Raw genomic sequence first — 27997 nt, 5'->3', positions numbered from 1 at the left:
TCCGCACCAGAAAACTGTCAAGTGTTGTGTTGGGTTTGAGTACCTGTTTGAGGACCTGTGGCAGCCACAAAAGCAAATTTATATAATTAGAGTAAGAACCTTATGGTTGAGCTGGCAGGGCAACTACCAGGAAACAGAAGCCAGGAGCCAAGAGGGTAGACCAGCCCCTGCCTCTAACAGGCTAAGGCGGGCCTGTCTTGGCCCGTTCTTCACCCAGACATGTCCCGGGTATGCCCATACCCGAGCTGGCCAGCGCTCGTCCAGCCAGGACCCAAGAAGGTAGACCAAATCCAGCTGCAGAGACCTGTTTGCTATCGAAGTGCACCACCTCCTCTGCTCCTAGGCCTCGCCTTGCACATATCTCGGGGATTTAGTCCCACCCCAGAACGGCACAAGAGTTAGTAAAAGCAGGCAGGGAACTGCTCTGTATAACCCGCGTTGTGGGACTCGTTTGGCGCTTTTGATGTGCATCTCCTCCTCTTCTCCTGGGCCCCGCTGTGCACACAGAGATGTTTGGGGACATAGTCCCACCCCAAACTGGCACCAAAGTTAGTAAAAGTGGTCAGTGAACCACTCTGTTGAGGGAGAGGATATCATACATCTTTCATATTCTCTGAACTACTAATCACACTACACAGGGACTTCTCACACTTGATAACTTTTTGTCGCTTTTGTTTGTTATATCCAGTAAAATTTGCAAGATAGGCTTAATGAGCTTTGAATTTACATGTGACTATTGATAAAGGACTTCAGCGTAAAATAAATTTAGTGTAACTTCCTCTCTGTTTCTCTGTAAGAATCTATTGTAACGATCTCCATGACAGACATAACAGCATATATATTCATGTAGCTTAAGAAACATGCACTCTGGTACTCACCATCGCAGTTCCCAGCAAAACTCGGCTCAAAGCAGTCAGGTCTACGCTGGAAGAGCAGGTGAAAAGAAACAGGAACTTCCCAAGCAAGTATGCCAAACCCTGTTTTCATAAAGAAGACAAGGAAGACATATAAAAACTGTACACAACATCAAGTAAAGCTGAGGGTGTTATGATTCACTTTGGGCATTGATAGGCCACCTTTACCAAAGGGGTTTAGCACAGGGGAAATAGAATGGCATTGTTTAAACTGAGCTGTAAATTCAGCTGGTTGGTTTGCTTTTGGCATTTGCTTTTAACAACTGTTGTGCCATCCTACCTTACAACAAATGTTTTTCACATAGTTGATGTATTGTTCTGCAAAGGCCCTTTCACAACATCAGCGTTGTAGATGTTGATAAAGGGCTAGCTGTACAGCATAAAGCCTGTGCCTTTGCTTAGCATACACTGCATTGGATAAGCAGTCCATCTTGCATGATTTATTTCAATCACCTTACCTATTGCTTTGCAGCTGGTGTGTTTTATATGGTTGTATGATGTTACAACGCGATCTTTTAGATCGCAGTACATCACAACGCTTCTTTTACAACGCAAGTCGTTACCACGACTTGCGCTGTAGGGTGCTGGACTTAGGAATAGTAAAATTTACTATTCCAACTCCAGCCTACGTACAGTAGGGAAGGTGTTGGAATAGTAAATCTACTATTCCTTAGTCTAGAGCGCCCTCCAGCGCAAGTCGTGGTAACGATTAGCGTTGTAAAAGACGCGTGGTAATGGCAGCGCGATGTTTTGACCGCGTTGTCATGGATGTTCCCCGTTTTATATTGGGGTGGTGAAACTGTTTAATAATTAAATGACATATTTCACATTAGCTTCAGTATCTTCATTCTTTTTTAAATGTGCAGTTTAGTTTAATTGTGTAGGGTAAGTGTTAAAAATTAGCAGCTTTTCTTGGTAAAATGATTCTGGCTTCAGATCAAGCCAACAAGTAACATTAGGTATTCTTTATGACTTGCTGAAGCACAGAAGCTGCCTCAGGAACAAGTTACTAACCTTCAGTAACACCTTATGTGGTCGAGACAATATCTAGCTGCAGATTCCTTACTTTTGAACTTTCCCAGGCATCAGATTGGATCTGGAAGATTTGAGGTGAGCAGTACCCCTGCTTGCCGGTACGTGGCATCAGCCGGCTCCACATGGCGTCATTAGCGTCATCTGTGCCACCTCAGCGCACTGACATCAGTTACTTTTTACAACTTTCCATGCCAAAAGTGTGGAGCCATGAAGTGCACTGACACTAGTGTGTCCAAACTAGGACCCTGAAAGGGATCATCCCCAACCCTAGAAATCTGTCCACAGAACGGGAGGATGGGTGGGTCGGTAAGGAATCTGCAGCTGGATATTGTCTCAACCAGATAAGGCATTACTGAAGGTAGGTAACCTGTTCATCTGATAGAGACATCTAACCTCAGACTCCTTAACTTTGAAAAGATACCCAAGCAATAGCCCCCCGGAGTTAGGTCAGCGGACGAATTTAGTCTAAGAAGTCCAACAGGACCTAACAGGCGAAGTGCCCTTCCCTGCAGACCCGACTGTCCAGGCAGTAATCCTTGAAAACTTGTGCGGAGACACCCATTTTGCTGCCTGACAGATGTCTGAGACTGTCTGCGTAGCAGAAGACAACGACCCATCGAGAGATGATTCGCTTCTGCACCGCCCAATCTTACTTTTCTCCAACGTAACCCATGAAGTGTTGATCGTCCACCGGGAACTCTCTTGTGCGGCAAGGTAGAATGGCAAAGCTCTTTTTGGGTCCAAACGGTGGAGGCATAATTCTTCTTTAGAGGGATGTGGAGGACTATAGAAAGTGGGCAAGGTGACCGACTGGCCCACATGAAATGGCATTACCACTTTTTTGGCAGGAAAGAGGTCCTAGTGTGAGGCATCAGTTTGTCAGGAAAAACTGATGGGAAGGGAGGCTTGGATGATAAAGCCTACAGCTCACTCACCCTCCTGGCCAATGTAGTGGCCACAAGAAAGGCTGTTTTGATGGAGAGCAGCCTGAGGGGGCAATTGTGTAAAGGCTTGAAGGGAACACACATCAGAAATGTGAAAAACAAATTAAGGTCCCACTGAGGCATAATGAAAGGGGAAAGAGGTAACATATGAACAAGACCTTTGAGAAATCTATTTACAATGGGAGATTTAAATAAAAAGGGCTGGTCAGGCAGCTTCAAGAAGGCAGTCAAAGCATAAGGATACCCTGGTAGAGTTCCCAGAGCAGAGCCCTGCTGGGCATGAGTCAAAATAAAAAGTTAAATATCAGAGTGGGAGGCAGAAAGATGGTCAACAGGCTTTTCTGTACCATAGGATACACACGTTCTCCATCGGCAGGCATGTACCGTCTTGATGGAGGGACGCCTGGCTACCACAACATTACAGACTTCAGGAGGAAGGTTGAAAGCTAAAAACTGCCACCGCTCAATTTCCACGCAGAAGGTGAAGAGTATACAGGTTTGGATGGAGGACCCTCGCCTGCTTCTGCAACAGAAGACCCTCCAGAAGGGGCAGCCTAATCAATGTTCATGTTCAGAAGCTCAGGATACCACACTCTCAATGCCCAATCTGGAGCCACAAGGATGACTTGGGCCCGACCGTTCTTTGAGAACTCTGGGCAGGAGTGATATGGGCAGAAAGGCGTACAGGTGTTGTGGGCTCAACTCGAGATGAAAAGCACCTCAGAGCGATAGCCGCCTTGGAAACTCTAGCACGCAAAACTGCTGACATTGCGCTTTCTCGGCAGAGGCTAACAGATCTAACCAAGGCTCTCCTCTCTGTTGAAAGAGACTTTGGGCCACCTCCGGGTGGATATGCCATTTGTGATCCGCTAAGCATCAATGGCTGAGTTTGACTGCCCTGGCGTTCAGGGAGCCTGACAGTGGTTGAACCACCAGGGAAATGTCCTGCTTTTACAGCCATGTCCAGAGATGCAGGGCTTCTTGACAAAGGGTCCATGACACCAACCTGCTCTGTTTGTCGCAGTACCCCATGCTGGTGGTGTTGTCTGTGAACACTTGAACCAGCCTTCCCTTGATGGAGGGTAGGAAGGGTTTCAATGGCAATCAGATCACTTGGAGCTCCAACAAGTTGATGTGGAGCCAGATTATGTCGGAGACCAGAGTCCTCTGATCTCCACCTCTATCAGATGGCTGCCCCATCCCAGGAGTGACGCATCTGTCAATATTGTGAGATCTGGTTGGGGAAGGGAGAGGGGTCTACCTCTGACCCAATTGTGGTTCGTTAGCCACCACCGCAGGCCTTTTGCAGTTCCCTCCGAGATCTGGATCAAGTCAAAGAGATGCTGCGGCCACTGGAACTTCTGGTCCCACTGTAGAGCCCGCATAGACCACCTGGCATGTGTCACTAGCAGGATGCAGGAGGCCATGAGGCTCAGCAGCCTCAGAGTCAGTCTTACCGAAATCAAGGATAGAGGCTGAAATATTGGTATCATAGCCCGAATATCCTGAACTCGCGAGGATAATCCCAAAACTGCACTGTGTTCAGAACGGCTTTGCTGAAAGGGAGCGTTTGAGAGCATGGTGTGACTTTGATAGTGAACCTCAGTGAATGCAGGAGGACCACCGTAGTCTGGAGGAGGGAGATGACAGCCTGGGGCGGTCACACCTTCAGCAGCCAGTCGTCGAGATAGAGGAAGACTGGCACACCTGATATGTGCAGATAAGCTGCGACCACCGCCATCACCCTGGTGTACACTCGAGGTGCGCTGGTATGGCCAAAAGGGAGCAAAGTGAACTGAAAATGCTCATGGCCTACCGTAATCTGCAGGTAACACTGACGGGCAGGCAGGACGAGGATATGAAAATGGGAGTTCTGTAAGTCCAACTGTACCATCCAGTATTTTTGGTCCAATGCAGACGAAACCTGAGCCAAAGTGAGTATCTTAAATTTCTCCTTTCTGAGGAAGTAGTTGAGGCCTCCGAGATCTAGGATAGGATGAAGGCCCCTGTCCTTTTTCAGAACCAGAAAGTAGTGGGACTAGCAACCACAGCCTACTTCTGGCACATGAACCCTCTCTATGGCTCCCTTGGCCAAGAGAGCCATGACTTCCTCTCAGAGTAAGGACAGATGATGCTCCGTCCACCGGTCGTAAGATGGAAACCTGAACGGAGGGGTAGTCTTGAAGTGGAGGGAGTAGCCTCTTTGAATGATCTGCAGAACCCACCTGTCTAATTTTAGGGACTGCGAGTGGTGAAGGTGATAGCAGATCCTGCCACCAACTGAACGTCCATGATCTAAAATGCCAAGATTAGGAAGGTTTGGTGGCTTAAGATGCCGGGAGGGAGGGGGCTGGGGCAGCGGATTGGGGTGGCTGGACCAGATTGCTGGCTACTCAACTAAGAGACTAGTAGGAACTGCGCCCTCGCCAACGCAGAGAATGGGAAGCTTGCGTGGCTCGTGGCTGGGATAGGGTTGGTAAGGTTGAAAGTCTCTTCCGTGTCCACAAAAGGAGCGAAAGGCTAACTTAAGACAGCTAAGAAGCCCAAGGACTTGGCTGTAGCCCACGAGTCCTCAAAGCGCTCTAGTGCCAAGTCTGCCTTGTTTCTGCAGAGACGGGTGCCATTGGAAGGTATGGCCATGAGGGAAGCCTGGACATTCTTTGAAAAGCAAGATGTTCTCAGCCAGAGGTGGCGTCTGAGGGCCACTGTCGACGAAACCCCTCTGCCCAGCGAGCCAGTCATGTCCAAACCCCAGCATATACTGAGCTTCGCTGCGTCTCTCCCATCTGTTACTGCTTGGGATAGAATGGCCCGGGCCTCCTTCAGGACCTGTGGAAACACTTGCGCAACTGTTTCCCACAGCGTTTGGGAATAGCGACCCAAGAAGCAAGTAGTATTCACTGACCACAATGCAAGGCTGGCAGAAGGAAGAAGAAAACATTTTCTTACACAAGCTGTCCAGCCTCTTAGATTCCCTGTCTAGGATTGTGGCAGGGAGCGCGTGAGAAGTGAATGATTGGACCACCAAGCTCTCCAGGGTAGAGTGTTGGGTGAGGGGTGACGAAATTTGGGTCCTCTGGAGCAGGGAGGTGGTGGTAGGCAATCGTCCTGTTCACAGGAAACCCTGTGCTGGATTTGGACCAGGTCCCCAGAAGTGAAGGCTCCGTTCAACAGGAGAAGGGGTTCAGAGGAGGAGACTCTGGGTTGCATCACCTCCATCAAGATGTTAGTTTTGACTGCCACTGAGGGCAAACTAAGGTGCATATGTAGCTCCCTCCTCCTTAGCCACAGTTGGGGAGAATGCATGGCAGTATCTAGAGATGTGTCCAGTTCGCTGGCATCATCTAGTTTCTCACACCAGTCCATATTCTGCTCGTACTGGTATTCATAAGAGTCCAGTGACCCCTCTCATTACCTCCCTAGCCCTTCAGAATAGGGTTGAGGCTCCGACCTAAGATGCAAGTGTTCTATCGATGCCGGAATCGATGTTGGGCGGTGCAGCTCTAGCTTCATGACATCTGTGATTAGAATGGGGTTGGCACCCTGGTGAGGGCCGGGGGAACCAGGAGCATCAGCATCAGGGAAGGTCACAATGTCATGACCAGCAGCAGCCCGGATCCATGACCAGATCCATGGGGACATAACGGAGCAAGGGCCGGAGCCACCCATGAAGAACCAGATGGTGCCCCCCTCTTACCCCATTGGGCCCAAAGGCATGCCGAAGGAGTTGGGCTGCTCAAAAATGAGGCGCTTGAGCGAGCTTGGCTCCAGCTCCTGGAGTACTAGGGAGGTGAAGAGTTGCCACAGGTGCAGGTTCTGCGGAACCAGGCCTCAAACGTCGATGTTCCTTCATCGCGTCAGCTGGGGGAAAAGGAGAAGTCGAAGTGTGCTTCGCCTTCTTTTGTTATTTGTGCTCCTTACCTGAGTGTCCCAACGATCTTGAGTGGGATGAAGAGGACTTCGGACTCCTGCAACGGTTCCGAGACCTTCCTCTCAAGTGGGACCCTGACTATCGTGGAGACGCCTGCCAGCTCCTAGCGACATCAAAGATCGCTCCCTCAAAGCCTTCAGTGCCACGGCACTGCAGTTGGAGCATGACTTGGAGTTGTGGTCGCACACCAAACACCATAAACACACAAGGTGCAGGTTCATCACTGATACAGTGCGGTGACAGGTGCCACAGGGTTAAAAACCTGCCTTTTTCAATGACATCCTCGACACATGAAGAGACAACCTCCAAAATGACATAAAATCCTGTCAAAAACTGACAGAGGGGTATGGGTAGCTCTTCTCTCGGATCAGTGCTGGCTGGTGTGGAAAGAAAAGAACTGGCGTAAGCACACCGAGGTGGTGTCTATATAGGTGACGCAGACATCACTTCTGGCGCGGACAACTCCGCAGATGCCACTTGGGCCCAACCGATGCCACCTACTGGTGTGCAGGGGTCCGGCTCACAAAAAATCTTCCGGATCCAATATGACGCATGAGGAAATTGAAAGGTAAGGAATCTGCAGCTAGCTATCTCTATAGATAGTGGATGTCATGGAGCAACCTGGCGGATAAAGAGGCAATGCTGCTGGCTGATGACAAAAGGTTATGAGGGTCTCTTTCATTCGACCTGGACTAACATTGTCCTTATATTTCTCCTCTTCCTCCTTGATGCTGCTGGTGATCTCAGAGCTGGGCCCTTTTGTGTTCACTGGTCAAGTTCTGGGTGTGCACCACAGTACAGTCACCAGCATGTGATGCAGATTTTGCCTTTTTTTCCCCTCGTCTGTATCAAGATACCTAAGTGCCTTTCCACTGGTTCCAAAGTGAAGATGAGAGCACAGTGGACGAGGTGGGGGAAGGGAGAAGAAAGGAGCTGGGAAGGTAATTAAGAAAAGGGAACGAGAAGCATTATGGAGAGGAAGGAGTGAATGAATCGGCATCTGTGATCTGGAAAAACAAAACTATATAGATAAGCTCAGTGCAACCTTTAGAGCTACACACACTGGGCATACCAAACTTACCAAGCATAAAAGCGATCCTTGTGGTTGCTTTTCAAACCCTTATACAGTCACCTGATGCAACTACTAATGCAGCTCCCTTTCCCATAACAGAAGCTGCTGATCACAGCTGAAAAGCACCATCCAGCAGGCGGAGCACAAAAGTAATCCTGTGCCTCCCCCTCTACTTTTCTCACCTACTTTGAAAAGTTACTGCGGACATCCTCTCAATTTCAGATAAAGCATACTAAGTGCATGGTGAAAGTACCTAACACAGCACGGGTGAGTTGTTCCCTCCAAGTACCCAACCTTTGGATGCCTCAGTATGACATCTGATTTCATCACTTGTATGTCCTGGGCAATATCCACAGTATCAACTTTCCAAAGAAGTACTGACAAAGCGGCCAAGTTATTACTTTTTGACAATAGCACGCAAATCCATTGCCGGAAATCTGACAATGGATTTTTTATTAAAGAAACCCCATTCCAAGAAGGCCACTGATGCACATTTTTAATTTACCATTTTTACATAGTGAAAGGTTATATCAGAAATGTTAATTAAATATTAAAAAAAGAAAAAGTGTGCATGAAGCACAAAAATGGCAGCGAGAATCACAGCAACACTTTGCTTCTACTGCTCCCGCCTAAGGAGGCGTGATTGAAAGATGGGCGGTGAGTGAGGCTGGGATGCAAAAAAAGGAACGAGCAGCCAAGCAGCACTTTGCAGCTGCTAGGCCATCATTAGAAAAATAATACTAACACATTTTAAAGAATGTAAAATGGGGGTGGGGAGTATTGGGGCGGGGAAGAAGTGAAAAGAGCGTGAAAAGGAATGCCTTAGGAGGGAAGAGAGAGCAAGAAATTACATGCTCTCCCATTGAGCGGTCAATATAAAATAAAAGAGAGGGGCATATTACCAACAGTTAGCAATATTTATCGCTAACTGAGCTCAGCGTTAGTTTTTTTAACGCCGCTCTTCGCCCAATATTATCGCTGAGATAACGTCCTATTACCAACGTTTATCTCAAAAGCGATAATATTGCAGGCGTTAGTGTGAATATCGCTGGAAAACCAGCGGTGTTCACGCTTTAGCGTGCAAATGCTGTTAGCCATGTTATCCACATCCCATTGGATAACATGGCTAAGAACTGGTATTTGCAGGCGTTAGCGTTTGGCGATATTCACGCTTAGCGCGAATATTTCCATCGCATCGCCTTTCTTGGTAATAGGCGATAGCGAGGTTAGCGACTGCTTTCAGTCGCTAACCGGTTGGGTACGCCCACTTTGCATGTCACTAGCGATAAATATCGCTAACATGCAAAGCGGGCCCCAAACCGCTCGCTATCGCCTACAAGCTGTCGCTAACTGGTGTTAGCGACAGCTTGGTAATAGGGCGATGGAATTATCGTCGCTTAGCAGCCGAAAACGGCCGCTAAAGCGGCGATAATTCAATATCGCCACCCTTGGTAATATGCCCCAGAGTTCCCTCAGGTAGGCAGAGGAAGAATACAACCCATTCAGTCAGGACACTGTAATACTGACATGCGTGGGACAAACCCATGAATAGGGAGTGGGAGAATCAAATCAGGAGCAGACAGCTGAAATGGAAAGCAAAGCCATTCAATTGTGAGCAATGGGGTGACAAAGCCAACTCTAAGTATAGGTGTTTGAAACAACAGGTCTTGCCAAAGGCAACACCTAAAAAGGCCCCAGGGTTCACACTTAGTACCTTACCTCAAGCCTTCAAAATATTTTGCATCTATTAAGATGCAAAATAGTGCCAACGTGTGCGCGTTTGCCAGTCCTCCAGCATGTCGTGCTTCTAGATTAATCTCAACTAACACCATCACATTTTTGTATTTACGATCACTGTCTAATCGCGCTGGTTTGAGTACAAGGCTAAAACTGCGCAGTCAAAACGCAACGGGGACCCAATTAACATAAAATGGCCGCTGAACATTTTCCTGACGTGCTCAGGTACATTTAAACAAACAAGCAGCGCCTGCATCTCTAGAACTGTCGGCTCAGTGTCAGTCTCGTGATTTCTTATCAAAATTGATTAATTTACAAGAAAAAGACGACATCAAATTTTGGCAAAAGGAAGACAGTTTATGTTGTGGTTGGTGCGGGCTGAAAGGGAAAGCGGGTTGCTAGACTAAGGAGCCATCTGCCGCTATTTATAATTTTCTGTCTCATTCACGTTTTTCGTGTTAGGTCTCATTCTCACGACTGTGCTAAATCTAACGGTGCTAATGCAGTATGACACAGGCGGCCTAATAGGATTGGACTATTTTTATCTCAGGGCCAATGTACTGGAAATAAGAAGCTGGAGTTTACACAGACCTGTGCCTGTGCAGGCAAAGTGCACACAACGCTGCAATTCATGTGCAGTGGGAAAGTGTGTCAACGACCGTAGGCAAACCCCTGAAATTAGGAAGATTTTTTTACATATTAGACTGAAAAAGCTGTAGAAAAATGTAAACAGGAATCAAAACGTTTTCACTACTGTAGCTACTCTCTTGATGTTAAGCTGCAATAAAGTGAGTAGCTTCAAAGATGTTGAAGGTGACTGATTCTAAATGATTCTACTGGACCCTGCTGTTGCACTGTTTCTGGTCATTGGATTATATGCGTTTGATTCATCTAAAAAAGTTAGAAATCCCTACAGGCACAGAGAGCTGCCTTTGACTTGCTGAATTTTTGACTTTTAGTCAATTCGCAAAAGCACCAAGCGCACACTAGGGGGAACTACAATTGTAATGATTTACTTGACATATGACTGCTTGTCCCAATCATACGTGTGCAAACTGTACTTTTTGTGGAAAATCCACAGGTACTTGCTTATAGTTACTGTGAAAGGTCAGTGCTATTAATTTGTATTGTTTTCTTCCCGTGCAAAAATATTTTTTCCTGTTAAGGATGACCTTCAGCCACACAACCATCCTCAGTGAGAGAATTGCAGACCCCTGGCCACACTTTCAAAGCACATACAAGTGTGGAAAAAGCATACTAGGTGGTTATGAAAAACAATACAACTCCCTACTATAACTAGGGCTCTATTTTATGGTATTTATTTTTCTCATTTCTATCTGTATTTATCCATTTATTTTTTGTTCATTTTATCTGTATTTATAAATTGTTTATGTTTTTTTTTTTTATGAATCTGGAGCTAGTAGATCTCCACATTTATCCAGCAGATAAACAAGCACTCAAGCATGGATGCCTGGAAGGTTTAAGTTAGTGCCATAAGCAGCCATATATAAGATGCAGGATTCATATGCAGTACAATCACAGGAAACATCAGCAATGTAATACTAACACATGCCTCTGAAGAAGTTCAACGCATCAGTAGGAAACCTTGTCAGACTGGTCTGGAATCACTAAAAGTAACTTCTATTTTCTGTTTACATATTTAAAAATATTTTTTTTAAAACCTCCGAGTTTGTGGGTGTTCATAACATATGCTTTACCTTGGAACACTCACTATCCAACCACAAGGAGTCACTTTGAGCAGATCTTGCAGATTGACCACAGCTGGAATGGGCATTTACAGATCTAAAAAACTGAAAACCCTCTCTGCATGAATTAGGCTGCAGGTTTTACATGTGCATTTGTCACATTTTCCTTGTACATATTGCACTTATACGTGAGAAAGAACCAGAGCAACTGGACTGGTTAAATAAAAATGTCCACAAGAAGTAGACAATATGTTTTTTTCCCCTCTCATGTCACACTTACAGTAACCTCTGGGACATGAAATTGTAGCTCTTGATATGCAGAATTAGGTGCTGCAGAATTTTCTTATTATAGATGCACCCACAGGAACGAAAAATCTGACATGGGGTCTGATTTTTCAAAGTGATTAAAAAGCATAGCTAACCAACTAATAGGACCAATTTTGACTCCTTATCTGAAAATCATCCAGGCTAAGCTACTACCATCCATCTGCTATGGCAGTGAGGCTCTACGTGGGAGAGATGCCAAGAATCTGGATTTAATCCAGACAAAAGCTTACCGAACAATGTTTTCGCTCCCGCCCTATACATCGCCCGCCCAACTCAGGCTGGAATTTGGACTACAAAAACAAGCTCTTGCAAGACAGGGAGCTTACATCATTTGCTGCCATAAACTTGGTTCTGCTACTACTATTAAAGTATTAACACTTTAAATGAGCTGTTATGGCAAGACATTCAAAGCAGGGACGCATCTCAGGCAAGATCTTACCTGAAGACAGCCTTGGGGGCCACCAAACTAACGGAGATCTGGGATATGCAACTCGGACACAAAGCATTCAAAAAACTGGTTTGGAAAACTGTCAAAACTCTTTCACTACTAGAGGATAAAGAGTCATTTGCTAAAAGAAACCATGCATGGATGACCATAAACACATATAAATCCCTGACACCTCAACCATACTTCAGCCAGGGTTATCCCAAGACAATAAAACTGAAGTTTCTGAAATACAGACTAGGGGTCTTGCCTACTAGAGAGCACTTTCCACCATGGCTCAGGATCAATGGCCACGATGCCTGCACCTTCTGCAATACAGAGAAGGGCGACATACTTCATATGACTTGCCTCTGCCAAGAGTTCAGGCCAGCACGCCAGCTGTTCTTAAAGGACCAGCTTAAACAGTTAGGAACTCGCACTAGAAGGCAAGCAGTACTGGCTTTCCTTAACCCTGCAAACACAAAACTAAATTGCAGGTATGTAAAGTTCCTAGCGCTAATTGAGCAGAAACTGCCAAAAAACATTACACAGTAAAACATATAGACGCCAATTTGAACTTATTGACACCTGCTCTTACCCAAAAGGAATGCATCTGGAACTTTGTATTGGGCTTTTACTGTTTGCTTTTTTAATGACGTTTTAAAGATACAACTTCTTTTATGATATTTAACCTGTTCTGTAAAATGTTTGCACTGGTTTTAATTAACTATGCATAATAAAAATTACCTTACCTTACCAAAGTGATAAGTATAAAATGGGGGGAGAAAAGCATCGTGGTTGCAATGAGAGTGCCACGTGAGTAAGAATAACAAAGACCTTGTGGGTAATCACAAACATTTCCAACACTGCTCCCTTCAACCATTGCGCTTTTAAACATGCACTTGCTTCAAGCAGGCATAAGTGGTGTAATCATTGTGAGAAAATTCCTCAAACTCTTTCATTGTTTCAGGAGTTGTAAGTAAAGGTATTTATTTACGTGAAAAAACATTTCCACGTGAAGAACAGATTTAAAAAAATGTTCAATTGCAGATTTACCTTCAACCCGCGACAGAAGTTTTAGAGCTGCAGAGCTCGGCTAAGGCAGAAAGTCAAAGTTTCTTTGTAGTATCATGGGAATTTTGAAAATTCCCAAAATGGGAACAATATTCTACATTTTTTGTGAATTTGTATGCATTAGAAACCAAAAAACAGCTTCAATGTGCAACTGCAGTCAGGTTGGTATTTTGTAAAAAGCAGCTCATTAAATATCCAAAAACTCCAATGGCACCAAGTTGATCTAGTAGTCCTGTTTGTAACCAGTCAACTGAAAATTCCACGAGGGCTTACAATTAGATCTCTGATAAGTCTTTATGATTAAGGATTTCATTGCTGTGTTTACATCATTCAGCCAATCCAATGATCTACACCGGGAAATTGTAATTTGGACAATTAGTTTTATAATTTTTTAAGAAAAAAACATCTAGAGGAAAGGAAAATTGTTTCTTACCTTGGTGGTTTCTGTTTTGCCAACTCCGTGATCCCCCTGAAGAGCCACGCCGTTTACTTGTTGCATTGCCTTCAAAACAGACACAAACATGCACATGTTTAAGATGCTCCATAAAATGGCTGCAGAATGCAACTGTCATATACATTCTAAAGGGGGTTTTGATATGAGTAGTGTGTGGCTTCTTTATTTATCCTTTTCAGTTTGCAATACCAGTAGGTGTGGCGGTGTGCATTTGAAATACCACTTCCCCAAGACCTAAGATGAAGGTTTGAGTGCATCAAACGGAAAGCTATCACTTCTCATTGCAACAACTTTAGGATGCTAGACTGTGCTTTCTTTCCATTTTAGAGCACATATTGTCCCAATGAGCAAGTGTTCTTTGTGATCAGAACAAAGACGTACCAAGCCATAGACACAATACAATACAACACAGACCTCTGGAAGACAGGTGCTTCCTCTTAAACAGATCAGCCAAAACCTCACTTACTTGGAAGAAAGCCCAGACAAATGATAACCCTACATAGCTCAGTAATGTCTCCACGAGCCATTCTTCTGGTGGGTCCAGGGTCATACACAATGCAGGCTTCTGCAGCCCCCGTGGCACAAGGAGGCCCCCAACCCTCCATGGGACCCCAACTCTTCATTGTGGCCCCCATTCAGCTTAAGGGCAATGAAAACATGTGAGATATGGGAGGTTGGGGGGCCCTCATCACATTCTGCAATGGGGCACATCATTTTGTGTTACGCCGCTCTGTGGGTCATGCTATTAAGCGCACAGAGACAAGAAGGGCCAAGTCAGAAGGAAACAATTATCCAATTCCTCTTGCTTCCAGCCTACTCCTATCCCTCTCAGTATCAGGGTATATGGCACAGTGGCCACTCAGAGCAACGGCGCATCTCTTTTCTATTTACTGCCAGACAGCTTACACTCCCTTTGAAATCTCAAGCAGATGCCTATGAAATACATTGAGGGCTAATGAAATATACAATTGATAGATTCATTATAGTATAATAGAGTTATTACTCTGCACCAGGCCCTTTGCCTTAAGCAAAGACATCACACATGAAGAGTGAGGTGTGCTCTTCAGGAGTGCCAGGAAACGCTCCGCATGACATATGCTGGAGACGCCATCACCAGCGCAGCGAGACAACGGGGCAACGGCCTCTCTGGAAACGGCCCTCTAAGCGTGGAGCATGACGGAAGCTCAACGCACGGCACATTAGCTCGTAAGTGCAGGAGTGGAATCCGGAGCAGAGGCTCCCATGGCTTGGTCGATAGGGTGCAAGTTTTCTGCACAATGCGGACCGCATCGTTCATCTGAAGTCCCGGAAAGGGCACCAGAGAAAGTACATGCTGGCAAGGTTGAGTGGCGGCAAGGAGAAGAGGTGCCATGCTTAGCTCCAGTGGTTCCAGTGTTGACAGTGCTGATGACGAGGTAAGGAGCAAAACTCAGTAAGAAGCGCGTTAGGCAATTCCCGAGTGAGATGAGCGACTTGGGTGGTGGCGGAGGCGAATCTCCTATGTGGTTGCGCAGCTTGCTTTTTTTTTTCTCTTCAGATAGACACGTGAACAAGTGACTGTGCACTGAATTTCGAAGGAGCTATTTAGGGCGGGGGGAATAAGTCCCCAGAAGGGCTATTAAGAGTTGCATTATCACATGCCCTTCAGATTCCAAAGCCCATGAAGCACCACACAGCTCAAGAGGCTGCGGCAAAACTCGCACTCCAGCGAAGATTTCAAAAGTAGCAAGGGTGGCAAAGGCCTGTAATAACCAGACTCGGCAAGTTGGTTCAACGAACATGGAGCTGACGCATTTTCATGGGGAGGATATTCAGCGTATAGAGGAGAGGGAGGATTCTAGCCCAAAAACTAATTTGAGTGCTTCAGAAGGGCTCTCTCTAGAGTTACTATGCATCATAGACTCCATGGAGGCTAAGGGGGTCTCTGCCCAGCTTCATACTGGGGGCCTGGCCGCATTAAGTGCTATGAATTAGTTGTCACTTTCACCTAAAACTCCACCAATATAGGGGGCGACTATTTCAGTGGTGACTGATTCTTTATAGTTCCAGGGCATTACTTTCGTGTACAGTCAGGCCTTTGTACCTACCATAATTCCTAGTGAGAAACCTAACGAGAAACCACTTACCCTTTATCCAACTGCCCATGGAATATTGGGCAAGACGAAGGAATTGATTCCCTTGGCTTCTAACGGTACCCAAGTACACCAGGTGTCTCATGTTGTGAACTTAATAGAGAAATAGATAACTTCTCAAACTGCTATTATTCACCAGACCTCCCAGGCTTATGAATGTGCTCAGAGCGAAATCACCTAAATAAAACTCACTTGGAAGAGATTCTTCAAGTGATTCTGGAGGAAATAATGGGGCTGAAGAGTGCACATAAAAAGACCCATACAAAGTTCAGGTCCAGCTAGGAACAAGCAATGATAATTTGTTGCAATTAAATCAGAGACTAACACAAGTGGACCAGTATATGTATTGGATTTGGAAGACTCTCAGAAAAGTTTTGAATCTTTCCATGCCAAGCACTAGAGGGAGATTTCGGAAATTCAGATGAAGCTTGATGAGTTTGTAAATCGACCAAGACGCTTAAATCTTCACTTCACGGGCATCCCAGAAGGGCAAGAAATGGGGCGAGATCCTATAAACGGTGTCTCTGATTTAATTCAAAGCTATGTCCTTTCGAAACGCTCTCCTAACACGGAACATTTCTCAATTGTGAGGGTTTGGGGGCAAGATGGCGGCCGCGACTGTGGCCGTGTGAGAGGTGTACTAACGGCTCCTAGCGGTTCTTCACCTGGCACCAACTACCGTTTATTCGGCGTGTGGATAAGCTTCCTGAAGCGGCTCTGAGCTTTATCGACAAAGTTTCTGAGGGTATCCTTTTCCCCTGGAGTGAAAAACTGAGCCCCTGCCCCGTCGCGACTTTGTGAAAATTAGAAGCCGCAGCATCTAAGGCAGTGGAGGCGGCGCCGAGGGCTGAAGAAGGCTGAGTGTTGAGCGCTGAAGGCGGGGCACGCCGCTGACACTAGCGCGGCAGTTTGCACTGAATTGTGGAGCTCGGTGTGGACGGAGCGGAGCAACTCGGCTAGTAGTGTGGAGAAAAACGTCGGTGGCGGCGAAAAACTCGTCAGTAGAGTGTGTGGTAAGGTGCTCTCACGCATTCTGGTCAACTTTCTGTGGCGATGGCAAGAGGCAGAGGCACTAAGAACCTTGGGCTCACCACGGCGGAGTCTGCTAATGGGTCGGGTCCAACGCCTAACACGCATAGTGCAGTGGCAGCTAGGGGGATGAGAATGTTGTGCAGCGGAAAAAGGGTTTGACTGGCTCTGAACCCCCCTCCCAGACCCCGGGGACCCGGCGGCAGTGAGAGAATATTGACGTGACTCAACAAGAAACAGGCGACAAAGTCCGTATAGTGCCAGCAATTTTTAACAAACATGTACTGGCCAAAGCAAACGCCGCTAAAGGATCGACAGCCACGGGGGGAGACTTGGGCTCCGCTACTCAAAGCCCTGAGCAGGCAACAGCAGCAGTAGTAGATATAGTATCTAAGGCACCCAATCTTCCTCCTCATATTCAACCGGCTGAGCGTGACAGTGACCCCTCGGGCACAGATTTATCTTTAGTTGCTAGCAGCAATGATGGAATAACTACGGAAATCTTTAACTCAGAGAATTTAATAAACAAAGGGGCTGACGATGAATATGCAAGCTCAGAAGGTAAATTCTACTCAATGTCCGACCTCTCAGTAGTTTCGGAGCCAGAGAATGAAGATATTGAAGACGAGACAGAGGGGTCAAGTGCATTGGGTGAATGGTGTGAAGAAGAGCTTGGATCAGAATAATCATTCCAAGAAATGGAGAAAAAATCTCAGGATTTGGCAGACCGCCCCCCTCATGCATTATCGGGAGGAATCTCTCAACATAGATGGGAACCCGTTAGTGTGGGGGACTCAGTGACGGAAGATGTTTCAAATGAAGAAGAAGATGAGGATGGGACCCCTGTCACCTTAAGGATTATTTATAAGAGCATCATGGCACATCGCGCTGAGGCAAAAGCCGAGAGTTTGCGCACTCAGGGGGCTGTCTGAAAATTGCAAAATTCGGTCAGAAGGGTGGTTAGATCATGTGCAGAAATAAACACGTGAGTTGTCGAGGCGGTAGAAAGAATTTCAGGGGCGGAGGACTCTGATTAAACAACAGCCCGCCATTGATATGTTACAAAAGTCTAAGTTGGATGTAGACTGGAAATTGACAGATTTAGAGAATCGTTCCAGACGAAACAACTTGCGGGTATTAGGTATAGCAGAGTCCAAAGAAGGTCAGGATCCACGGAAATTTATCGTTGCCATGTTTCAGGAGGCTTTTCCGGAATAAAAAGACTGGAATTGGGAGACGGAAATAATTAGGGCACATAGATTCCCATTTGTGCAACGTAAGCGAAAAGGTGATCTGAGAGCTGACACTAATATCCATCCTAGGGCAATTCTTATCTGCCTCAACAACTACCTGTTGCGCGAAGCAATCTATGATCTTGCCCGTCCAGATAAGCGGCGCTAGGGTATGGTATGTGAGTTCTTTGTACGACCAGATTTTTGCCCTACCACGGTCCATCAAAGGTGGCAACTGCGTCAGATGATTTCATTATTCCAGGCTAAAGGTGCAACGGTATTCCTCCTCAATCCCACAAAATTGAAAGTAATTTATAAGGAACAAACCCGCCACTTCACTTCTGAGATAATGGCACAAGAATTTTTGAAGACTTTGGGCAACGAGTAATTGCACAGATTTTCTGTTTTGCTTTTTCTACACGCTGAACTTATTACACAGTTAGATATATAAGATTCTCTCTTCCTGCGGATTGGACTTCTTATTCGTGGTCTTTTGTTGTGTTTTCTTCCCCCCCTCCCTAAGGGAGGGCTTATCTTTTTGGGAAACTTATTTCTGTGCTACTCTCCTCTTCTTGTGCTCCTCTTTTTTTTTCCCTCTTCGCTTTTTCTCCTCTTGTTGGGGCCCTTTTAGTTTTTTAATATGAGCACACAATTGTAAGTCTAAGATGGGGCTCTGCCTGGGTTTGATTGTATAGTAAAACCCTTGGTTAGACAGCGTATCACAATGGCACTTAGTAATCTTGAAACATTTATATAGGATATGATATAGAAGAGGTTAAGTAGTATGTAAGCATGTACAGAAAATATGCTTTGTTCTGTTATATACAACATATGGCTTTGAGGTTGATATACAGTTATACAAAGCTATGTAAAATCTTAGTATATGAAGTATATATAAAGTCCACTTGTAGCTTAGTCCTCTAAGTATATGTATATATTTGGAATTGGACTTGTTTTTCTTTTCTGTCTTTTCTTAGGTTTTTCTTTTTCACTCTGTGTATATAGGGATAAAGGGGGGGGGGGTTAATTGGCTATTCGCTGTGGAAGAGAGAATGGTGGAGGGGTATTGCCAGGTGGAGGACCGGGGGAGGGGGGCAGTGTACAACCACTTCCCACCACAGAGGACATGTTCCTTAAGCCCTTGCCTTGGTGGTGGTGGGGTGCAGTAGGGTGAGGGTGGAAGGGGGGGGGGGTTCTGGGGTGGGGAGGGGGTGGGCTCTAGAGGGAAAAAATTGAAAATGATACATGAGTACAGTAGGGCAAAATGTTTGTTACTAGTTTATTTTGCATCTCAGTGTGGGTGGCCAGAGGGGGGCGGTGAGAAGGAAATTAATGGCAGTTAGGGGCGTCAGGACTGGTACGTTGAATGTCAGGGGCCTGAATTCTTTAAATAAAAGACAACGGGTAGCACAGGAATTACGGAGGCTTAGATGTGACATAATATGTCTCCAAGAGACACACATAGCTTGGGCTAAGAAGAAGGTCTTAGTTGAGCTGGGATTTAATTTATTGGTATGTACCAAACAAACATGTACATCCAGAGGAGTAGCAATCTTGGTCAAAAATCATATTGGCAATACTGGTAGAACTTTAACTGACGGGCTGGGGAGGTGGGTAATTGCAGAATGCATTGTAGGGTTAACTACATTTACACTATGCTCGATATACGGCTCTAATGTCGATGAGGCCTCAACTATAGATTTTCTGAACGTAGAACTGGCAACTTGGCCAGCACCATTGATCCTCTGTGGAGACTTAAATATTAATCTGGCACCAAACATATTATGTAATAAGAACGTGAGATATGCTGGTAGGAAACCACTGGTTTTTAAAGCGTTGCAATCACTATTGTTAGCACATGGGCTGGTTGATGTATGGGCCTCGTTGAGGGGGACTGAAGCGGGATATACTTTTATTTCTTTCCCTCATCAAAAGTTAGTCAGATTGGATTATTTCTTTGCCCCCCAGTCATTGCTGAGTCAAGCAGCTATTCAAGTGTACCCACGAGTTACGTTGGATCATGGACCGGTAGTTCTCACTATAGTAGGTACTGGGATAGCTATTAAACCGAAGGGGTTCTCCTTTGATCGCAAACTCTTGTTTGATCAGCAATTCGTGGACCATATGAATGAATGGATTGCTACTTTTTTTAGTATAAATCGCGGGAGTGCCCACGTGGGATATGTCTGGGATGCTTTTAAGGCCGCTTTTAGGGGGGAAGCTCTGAGTTTTGGGTTATACAACCAAAAAAAGTTGGAGGCAGAACTTCAGGGGCTATATCAGGATCTTATAAAGGCAGAGGCGCTGCTCATGCAGTGTATATATACTGGGGCTGATGTTACAGGGTCGACAACTGCGGCAGCTCGTCTCAAAGCCAGAATAAATCTTCATTGGGCTCAGGTGGCCGCAAAAAATGTTTTTTATTAAGCGACAGCTCCACTATGAGTATGGGGAGGCAAGTGGCAGGTGCCTAGCCCAAAAATTCAGAGTTAGAGAAGCTTCCCAGAGAATTGACATTATTATGGACTCGAATGGTTGTCTCATTCAGAGCGAAAGTGGGATATTAGCGGTGTTTAAACGTTTTTATGATACACTATATGCGGGAGACCCATATGATGCTATTCGGGCAGATAATCTGATACGTCAATTTTGTCAACAAGATCTTACGGCTGAGGAGGCAGAATGGTTAGAGGCTCCAATTACGCTGGAGGAATTAGAAGCAGCAGTAAATGGACTAGCAAAGGGCATGGCTGCTGGCCCAGACAAATTACCTTTGGAAATCTATAAAAATGTTTGGGTGTATTAAAGGGCGATCTGTTAACAACAATTAGAGAGGCTCAAAAGGGTCTCCCTCCCAAATCTTGGGATGAAGCTTGCATTGTAGTGTTCCACAAGAAAGATAAGCCTACAAATCTTCCGGCCTCATATCGGCCAATATCATTACTAAATACGGACGGGAAGATCTATTCAAAGATACTGGCTACTAGGTTATCTGCGGTTATCACTCCCTTGATCTCTACTAGGCAACATGGCTTTATCCCGCAGCGAGGCACGACCAACCATGTCAACCGGGTAGTAACACTATTAGATTATGCCAACGCAATGGGGACGCCGATGTCTCTGATTTTATTGGATGCCGAGAAGGCTTTTGACCGAGTCTCATGGTGCTTCCAAGGGACGTGATGAGGTAACGGGGGTTTGGTCCACAGTATATCACTGCTGTGCAGACACTTTACCGTCATCCTGTTGCCAGGATAAGCACCATGGGACTCGAGTCAGATGCGGTCCTCCTCCGGCGCGGCACTAGACAAGGGTGTCCATGCTCCCCACTACTTTTTGCTTTATATATTGATCCTTTTTTACAAATGCTAGAGACTAGTACCCGGATCCAACCAATAATTATACAGGATCAGCAATACAAAGTTCTTGCTTATGCCGACGACGTTGCCGTTATATCGTCTAAACCATCAGCTGCGATGCAAGAGATTGAGCAACTGGCAACAGAATTCGGGGCAGTGTCTGGCTATAAGCTCAATACAGCTAAGACCCAGAAACTGTGTGCGAATCTGAGGACCTATTCGGACTCAAGGATCTTAGACGAGGTCATTTATTTGGGCATAAGGATTCGGACCTCCGCAACTGCACTGGTAAAGGCGAATTGGGAAGCATTATGATGGGGGTTCGTCGACAGCTAGACCGTAGTGAATGCTTACATCTTTCTCTAGTAAGTAGATGTAATCTGCTAAAAATTATGATACTTCTGAAAATGTTGTATTTTTTTAGATGTGTCCCCCTAGAAATTCCCAAAATTTGCCTTGCACAATTACAATCTATCTGAATGCGATTTTTGTGGTCCCGTCGGAAGGCCCGTCAGGCAGCGCGATATATGGTTCTATCTGGCGGTTGGTCGGTACCTGATTTCTCCTTGTATTATTTTGCATGCATGATTCAGAATATGAATATATTACTTACAGGGGTAGGGCCTTCAGATATAGCGGAATGCCCTTCCATATACCAGATGCTACTCGGAGTGAAAGCTAAAAACTGCTTGTTTTAAACTTGGATTGGAGCTACTATAAGCGCACTAGATTTAAGGTCCTTGGGGCCGCATACAAAGTTTGGAAAACAATTAAGAAAATGTATGGGCTGGAGAAGATATGCTGGTATACACCACTTGCGGCCACCAATTTTTTTCCAACTGTATTTTGGGACCGGGTGGTTTACAACTGGCGATCTAAAGGTATTAGGGTTGTCGGAGATCTTTTCTCTGAAGTGGGCCATTAATCGTTTGATCAACTAAGGGTGCAGTATCATCTGCCTCGGGGTGATTTTTATAAATACCTGCAAATCAGGCACTACCTACTAAATATTTGCGGCAATTTTCAATCTAATCCTTTAATAGAAGCAAACGCTAAGGCTGCAAGAATTGGCACATTATATGTGCTCTTGCTCAGTACTATGCCTAATGATCTGGAGGAGCAAAATCGCAAATGGGGACATAGACTGGGGCGACAGGATGTATGTTTGGAGACTTCTATTGGGTTAGCTACTCAACTATTCCTGTCTGCTAAACCCTCCACACAACATTTTAAGTCTATTTTTAATCTCTACTATACTCCGGATAAGATCTCGATCAAACAGGGAATTGTTTTCGATGCAGATCTTCCGCGGCAGATGATGTTCACATCTTTTATGCGTGTCCTTCTTTAGTCATGCCTGTCCACTAGAAGATGTCCCAGTAACAACTGGCTGCAGCTCGGTTCTATGATCTCTCAAGCCCGTCATGCCCTGGGTAATCTCCCTGTCAGGGGGCTTTAGCAGGCCTAGGAACTCAGCCCAATGACCAGTCACCCTGGCTCCCGGCAGTAGATGGTGAGCAGCCGTGCCGTTTGCACTAGAGACTCCTCCAGCACCCCGGCTCAGGGAGCTCCATAAATCCTGGCACTTATATTTCCTGCAGTCCCCCAAGCAATCGAGGCCCTCAATCAACTGAAGGGCTGTCATGGCTGGATGCCGCCCAGAGCACACCCAGGGAGATATGGAGGCATGGGGAGGGTGCAGAGTAGATGATACCAAACACCCTGCAAGTTAGCCCAACAGGGGCCGCGAGGCCAGTACAACGACCAGTGCCAGTAGTGAGAGCCCCCCAAGGTAACTGTGCAGGACAGTCTGGGGCAGGCACAGGTGGAAGTTGGTAAGTCGGGTCCACACACCACCCAGCAAGGACTGCAGGAGCATTGCTGTTCCAGTAGTCTGCGTGCAGACCTAGTTGTATCACTGTCCAAGGGGCGAAATGTACACTGTACCTAAAGGATGGCTGTATCTAAGAGATTCACCACAGCAGCCACCGGATGCACATACGGCCTCCCACCCAACACGGGGGTGAGCGCAGGTTATTCTAATCCCCAGTCCCAACTCACTGCCGTCAAGCGCATGGACTAAGCAGCCCAGCTTCTCTCCTTTCACCAGCCTTCGATCACCAATCCGGCTGCGAGGTGCCTCCCGACAGCACGGGGGTGCAGCGTCAGTTCCCAGTCAGTCACCGGTCCCAGGCACCTCAAATAATAATGAGGCCATGCAGGGACTACCCGATCTCTGGACCAGGACAGAGGCCACGTCTGCAGGCCTGTCGGATAACGGAACAGGGCGAGAGAGGCATGGGAGGGGCCAGCAGCAGCGACGGCAGCTCGGCTGTGGACACCCCCTGGGAGGGGCACAACCCAGCCAGCCCCTGTGCCCATGCTCACCACACACCTCAATCGTCCAGAGTAGGACTCTTCACCAGTGTCCAGAGGCCTCCACCAGCCCCCTTGCCTACACGGGGCTCAGATGTGACCAAATGTCCTCAAATTGCATCAGCAGGGCCACCACTAGGACGTTAATACTGTGCAGGCATTTTGCAGGTCTGGGCAGCCCGTTATGCGGTGGATTCATGTCAGTTTATACGTTCACTGCAGAGCCTCTCTAGGGAGCGGCCATTTCACAGCTCGTACAACCCACGCCCCCTGTCTCTGTATTAAGATCCTTCTGATTGGCTGCTGTCAACCCATTAAGACTAACAATGAACGGTCTGTTCCTCCCCTGTTTTGTGGTGTGGTGAGGCAGGGGCAGACCAAACACAAGCAGTTATCCTATGTTAGGGCATGGAATTTCCTTTTTTTCTAGCTCAACTGCAGAACAGGTTTTAGCTTTTTTTAGGCTGTCATCTGCTCCACCGGCACCCCTACTAACGGGCTGACAAGCTCACAATCTTTGGCAGCTCTCAGCACACCCACAACCAGGACCCCTTTAGAATGGAATCGAATATGCAACTAGGATATGTAACAACATCCCTGTATTCTTCAGTATCGGTAAACTCTGCCCTAATTCTGAAAAGAGCTGAAGATGCCTCTTTTAAAATAAGACTCCACCATTATGCAGCGACATCACAAATCATTTGACAGTATCACTGGTTTTGACCCGGTACAGCACTCTGCTGCCTTTAGTTAGGTTCAAGTTGTACAAATATCACTTACTTACAAAGAGACGTTTTAAGGAATGGGCAAAGTGGGCTTTGCCAGGCCCCCCCGCCCACCAGGGGCCCCTGGGAAAGTGACGTTTTACATTTTCATACTTCTCTTTATTTCTCTATTTCACCCTTTAACTTATAACTGAATATTACTTGGCATCATGGCCTTAAATTCACAGAAAATAGGTAATACAATTAAAACTTGTTCTGACCAGCGGCCCCCAAAATATTCGTTGCCCAGGCCTCCAAAACCCATAACATGACACAGTACATATATAACCGCAAATTATGCCATTTACACATTTCAGCAATGCTTTTCACCCACGCAAGTTAGAATTTCCCAAGAATGCATTTACAATTGAATCTACTATTTAATCTTATACATAGAAGCTAGCAAGCTAATATATATTCTATCTGTGACTATTGCATATATTATTATAGTACATATATACCTGCCAGCCACGGCCGGCAGTGGGAGTACCTGCAGGGCGGTGACGTGGGGAGGGGTAGGGGCAGGGTGGGGGGTAGTAATGTATGGATTACGGAGCTTCCCAGGTAAGTAAAGATTTAAATAAATAAAACGAATTTTGTTGCGCGCACTGCATCACATTTGGGGATGCAGTGCACTCAACGAAATTTGTTGAATCAAGTTTTTATCAAATGTGAACGATGCATGTCGCAAGGGTGGAATAGCAACAGTGTAATATTTTACTATTGTTAATATATGGAGCCCAAGCATCATACAGCACATGAAACTGCAAATACATCACAAAAGACAGGGCCAGTATTAAGATTGCATTTGTGAAACATTGTAAAATACAGTTGACTACACTCACCTGTGACATGGCGAGGAAACATTTCTCTGTGGCAGGATTCATGATAAGTTGAATTTTAGCACCATAAAATTCACAGCCATACTTATACTGAGCATCTAGTATATTCAACTCGTGTCTGAAGTGTCCATCTGTAACAGACAGCAACATTTTGGTTCTTGTTTAGACGGTATATCATAGACCACACGGCAAATTATCTAGAAATCATATGCGTAGTATTTAACAGATTATATTTTTATAACAAACCTAACCACACACTTTTGCCCATCTTATATTAATTGGAGGCCTGGGCGGTAAATTTTGTTGCGCTCATGGTATTTGCGATATTTCGATATTTCCACGGAGAGCACGAAAATGTCAAAGCTTTCGCAATCTGCCGCGAAACTGAAGTATTTTCTTGTTCGCGCTTTATAAATGCGTTCTCGCACGCGTGGTAGTGACTTACTGGGTCCCTGCATTTGCCGACGAGTTTTCCTATCCGTTCGCGTGTGCCACGAGATGTTGGATTGTTGGAGCCGGTCGCGCTATCCTGCGTGAGTTTGCGATCGCGAACACGTAATTCGACCCGGAACAGGAAATAAGCATTGCGAGAAAGATGGCCACGCCAATTAGCTACCGCATGGGCAAGTTGGAGATACATTTCCCCGCGAGCACCCAAAAACACGTCCCGAACGGGCGGGAAAAGCAATCTCCACATCTTCGCGAAAGTTTTGCATGCTCTCAGAGATTTTGAGCAATTTTGCGATAATTTGCGAAAGTCAATTTCGCAAATTCCGCCCACCCCGAATTAATTGTATTTATCAAGTTGGTTTCGTGGTTCATTTAGACCGTCTATTGGCGGCTTCAGCAAAAGAAGTCATAAGCATCATATTACATTTCATGTAAATTGGCAATCATGCCACATAATAAGTAGAATGTGTGTGTGTTTAAAAAGCTGTTAGTGCTTAAACGCTCAGCAGGGGTGCAAGGAGGAACATTGCATTGCAAAGAATAGTTTCAGTAATATTTCATTATGTTAGTGTGGCCCTTTTATCGACCTGCTTTCCAGTCTTAAAGATCAGCTGTTGTGCTAGCCGGTTTTCTACTGCTTATCTATTTTGCTAACAAATAGGCTTTAAAAAATTTCAGGCTAGAAGAAAATTCCAGGGTTAAGATGTTCTTTAGTGATTCTTAAGCTAAGAGCGAGAGGGCAACTCGACTGACAAATTCACTAGAAATGCTACTTGCAAGCCACTTCTTTTCAAATAGTTATATTTCTGGAAAAACAAAAATGAGCACTTAATTAAAACCAATTTATTTTTTAATCAGAACGTGGAGTTAAAATGTCATGCTCGACTGCCTTCTTGGACATGAAGTGCACAATCCGGACTCTCCACTCCTGGCGATCCGGTACAGCATGACATTCTCAAAAACAGCAGCGTGGGAGGATTTCAGCCACCTATATTTGGACAACGTTTAGTAATAAATAAAAAAAGTTTAGTAATAAATAACATGCATTTGCAATGCAATAGGTCTCACATTTGAGAATTTGAGCTACTGGCATTGTAAATGACAATGCATTTTATTTATGTGTTGTTTTTGAAACAGATTAAGAGAAGGCATTGTCATTTACAATGCCAATAGCTTAAACTCTTGCAAATCTGAGACCTATTGCATTGCAAATGCGTTCGGCGCCCGTGCGATAAAGATAAAATAAAAAGCGTTAGGATGTGAGAAAATAGTGCTCTGATGCTTTCATTAAAGCCTACTGAGTACCAACACACGAAACAGGTGATGCCCCCATGGGAGGTTTCAAAATTATGAAAAGCTGTAGTAAGGAGGGACTATTACACCCATTGACCAATGAAAAGCTGCAGTTTACGGTGGCCAATGACACAAGCCAATGAAATATATGGGTGGAGACTGGGCGTAGCTGCAAGTCGGTTGTATGACATTACAACGCGGGCTTTTACCCCGCGTGCCGTTACGACGCTGTTTTTACAACGCAAGTCGTTACAACAACTTGCGCTGTAAGCGCTGGATAGTGGAATAGTTTAATTTTCTATTCCAACTCCAGCCCACGTTACAGTAGGGAATGTGTTGGAATAGAAAATTAAACTATTCCTTTTCCAACAGCGCCCTCCAGCGCAAGTCGTTAAAACGACTTGCGTTGTAAAAGCAGCGTCGTAATGGCAGCGCGTGGTAATGCCCCCGTTGTGATGGCTGCTCACCCTGCAAGTCCATACCTGAATTCAGCATGCTTCGCAGACCAGCGCATGTGCTCCCCAGGCTTGAACTAAAAAAGGGCCTTTGCCTGTGCTGACACTGTGTCCTGTTAACGACAATGGAGCAGAGGGACAAAAACATACAACTCGGTTTGTCAAGATCTGTTTTTCCCGGTCTTGAGGCTACAAGAGTGTCTGACTGACTAATAGGGCAACCTGGCAGTGTTAGAAGGGCTGATCTGATAGGTCGGAATGTGGAATGGTTTTTGGCTGTGTGTGGTCCTGTTTTCTGTTTACAGTTGATTTCTGTAATAATAATAATACCACAAACATTACTTGTAACAAGCACAAATATTTGCAGTCTGCCAAACCTTGCAAAACACCTATACAGTGTACCTTTACAAGTTCAAAACTGCCCCGATTTGCAAATGTGGGCAAATT

The 27997-nt window shown here is 45.6% G+C and overlaps 1 protein-coding gene across 1 annotated transcript in view; it reads right to left on the bottom strand.

Moving 5' to 3' along the window:
* The window catches only part of LOC144762435 (dynein axonemal heavy chain 5-like), a 1437549-nt gene that overhangs the window by 704709 nt on the left and 704843 nt on the right, over positions 1-27997 (bottom strand). Inside the window, exons 47-49 of the mRNA XM_078647616.1 lie at positions 25356-25483; positions 13598-13666; positions 879-977 (exon numbers count right to left, since the gene is read on the bottom strand). Of these exons, the coding sequence (XP_078503742.1) occupies positions 879-977; positions 13598-13666; positions 25356-25483 (296 nt within the window). The remainder of the gene's footprint in view (positions 1-878; positions 978-13597; positions 13667-25355; positions 25484-27997) is intronic.

Source organism: Lissotriton helveticus, chromosome 6 (assembly GCF_964261635.1).
Source record: "Lissotriton helveticus chromosome 6, aLisHel1.1, whole genome shotgun sequence".
NCBI lineage: Eukaryota > Metazoa > Chordata > Amphibia > Caudata > Salamandridae > Lissotriton > Lissotriton helveticus.
The sequence above is the reverse complement of the archived record's forward strand: the minus strand, read 5'-3'. Positions and strand labels throughout refer to the sequence as shown.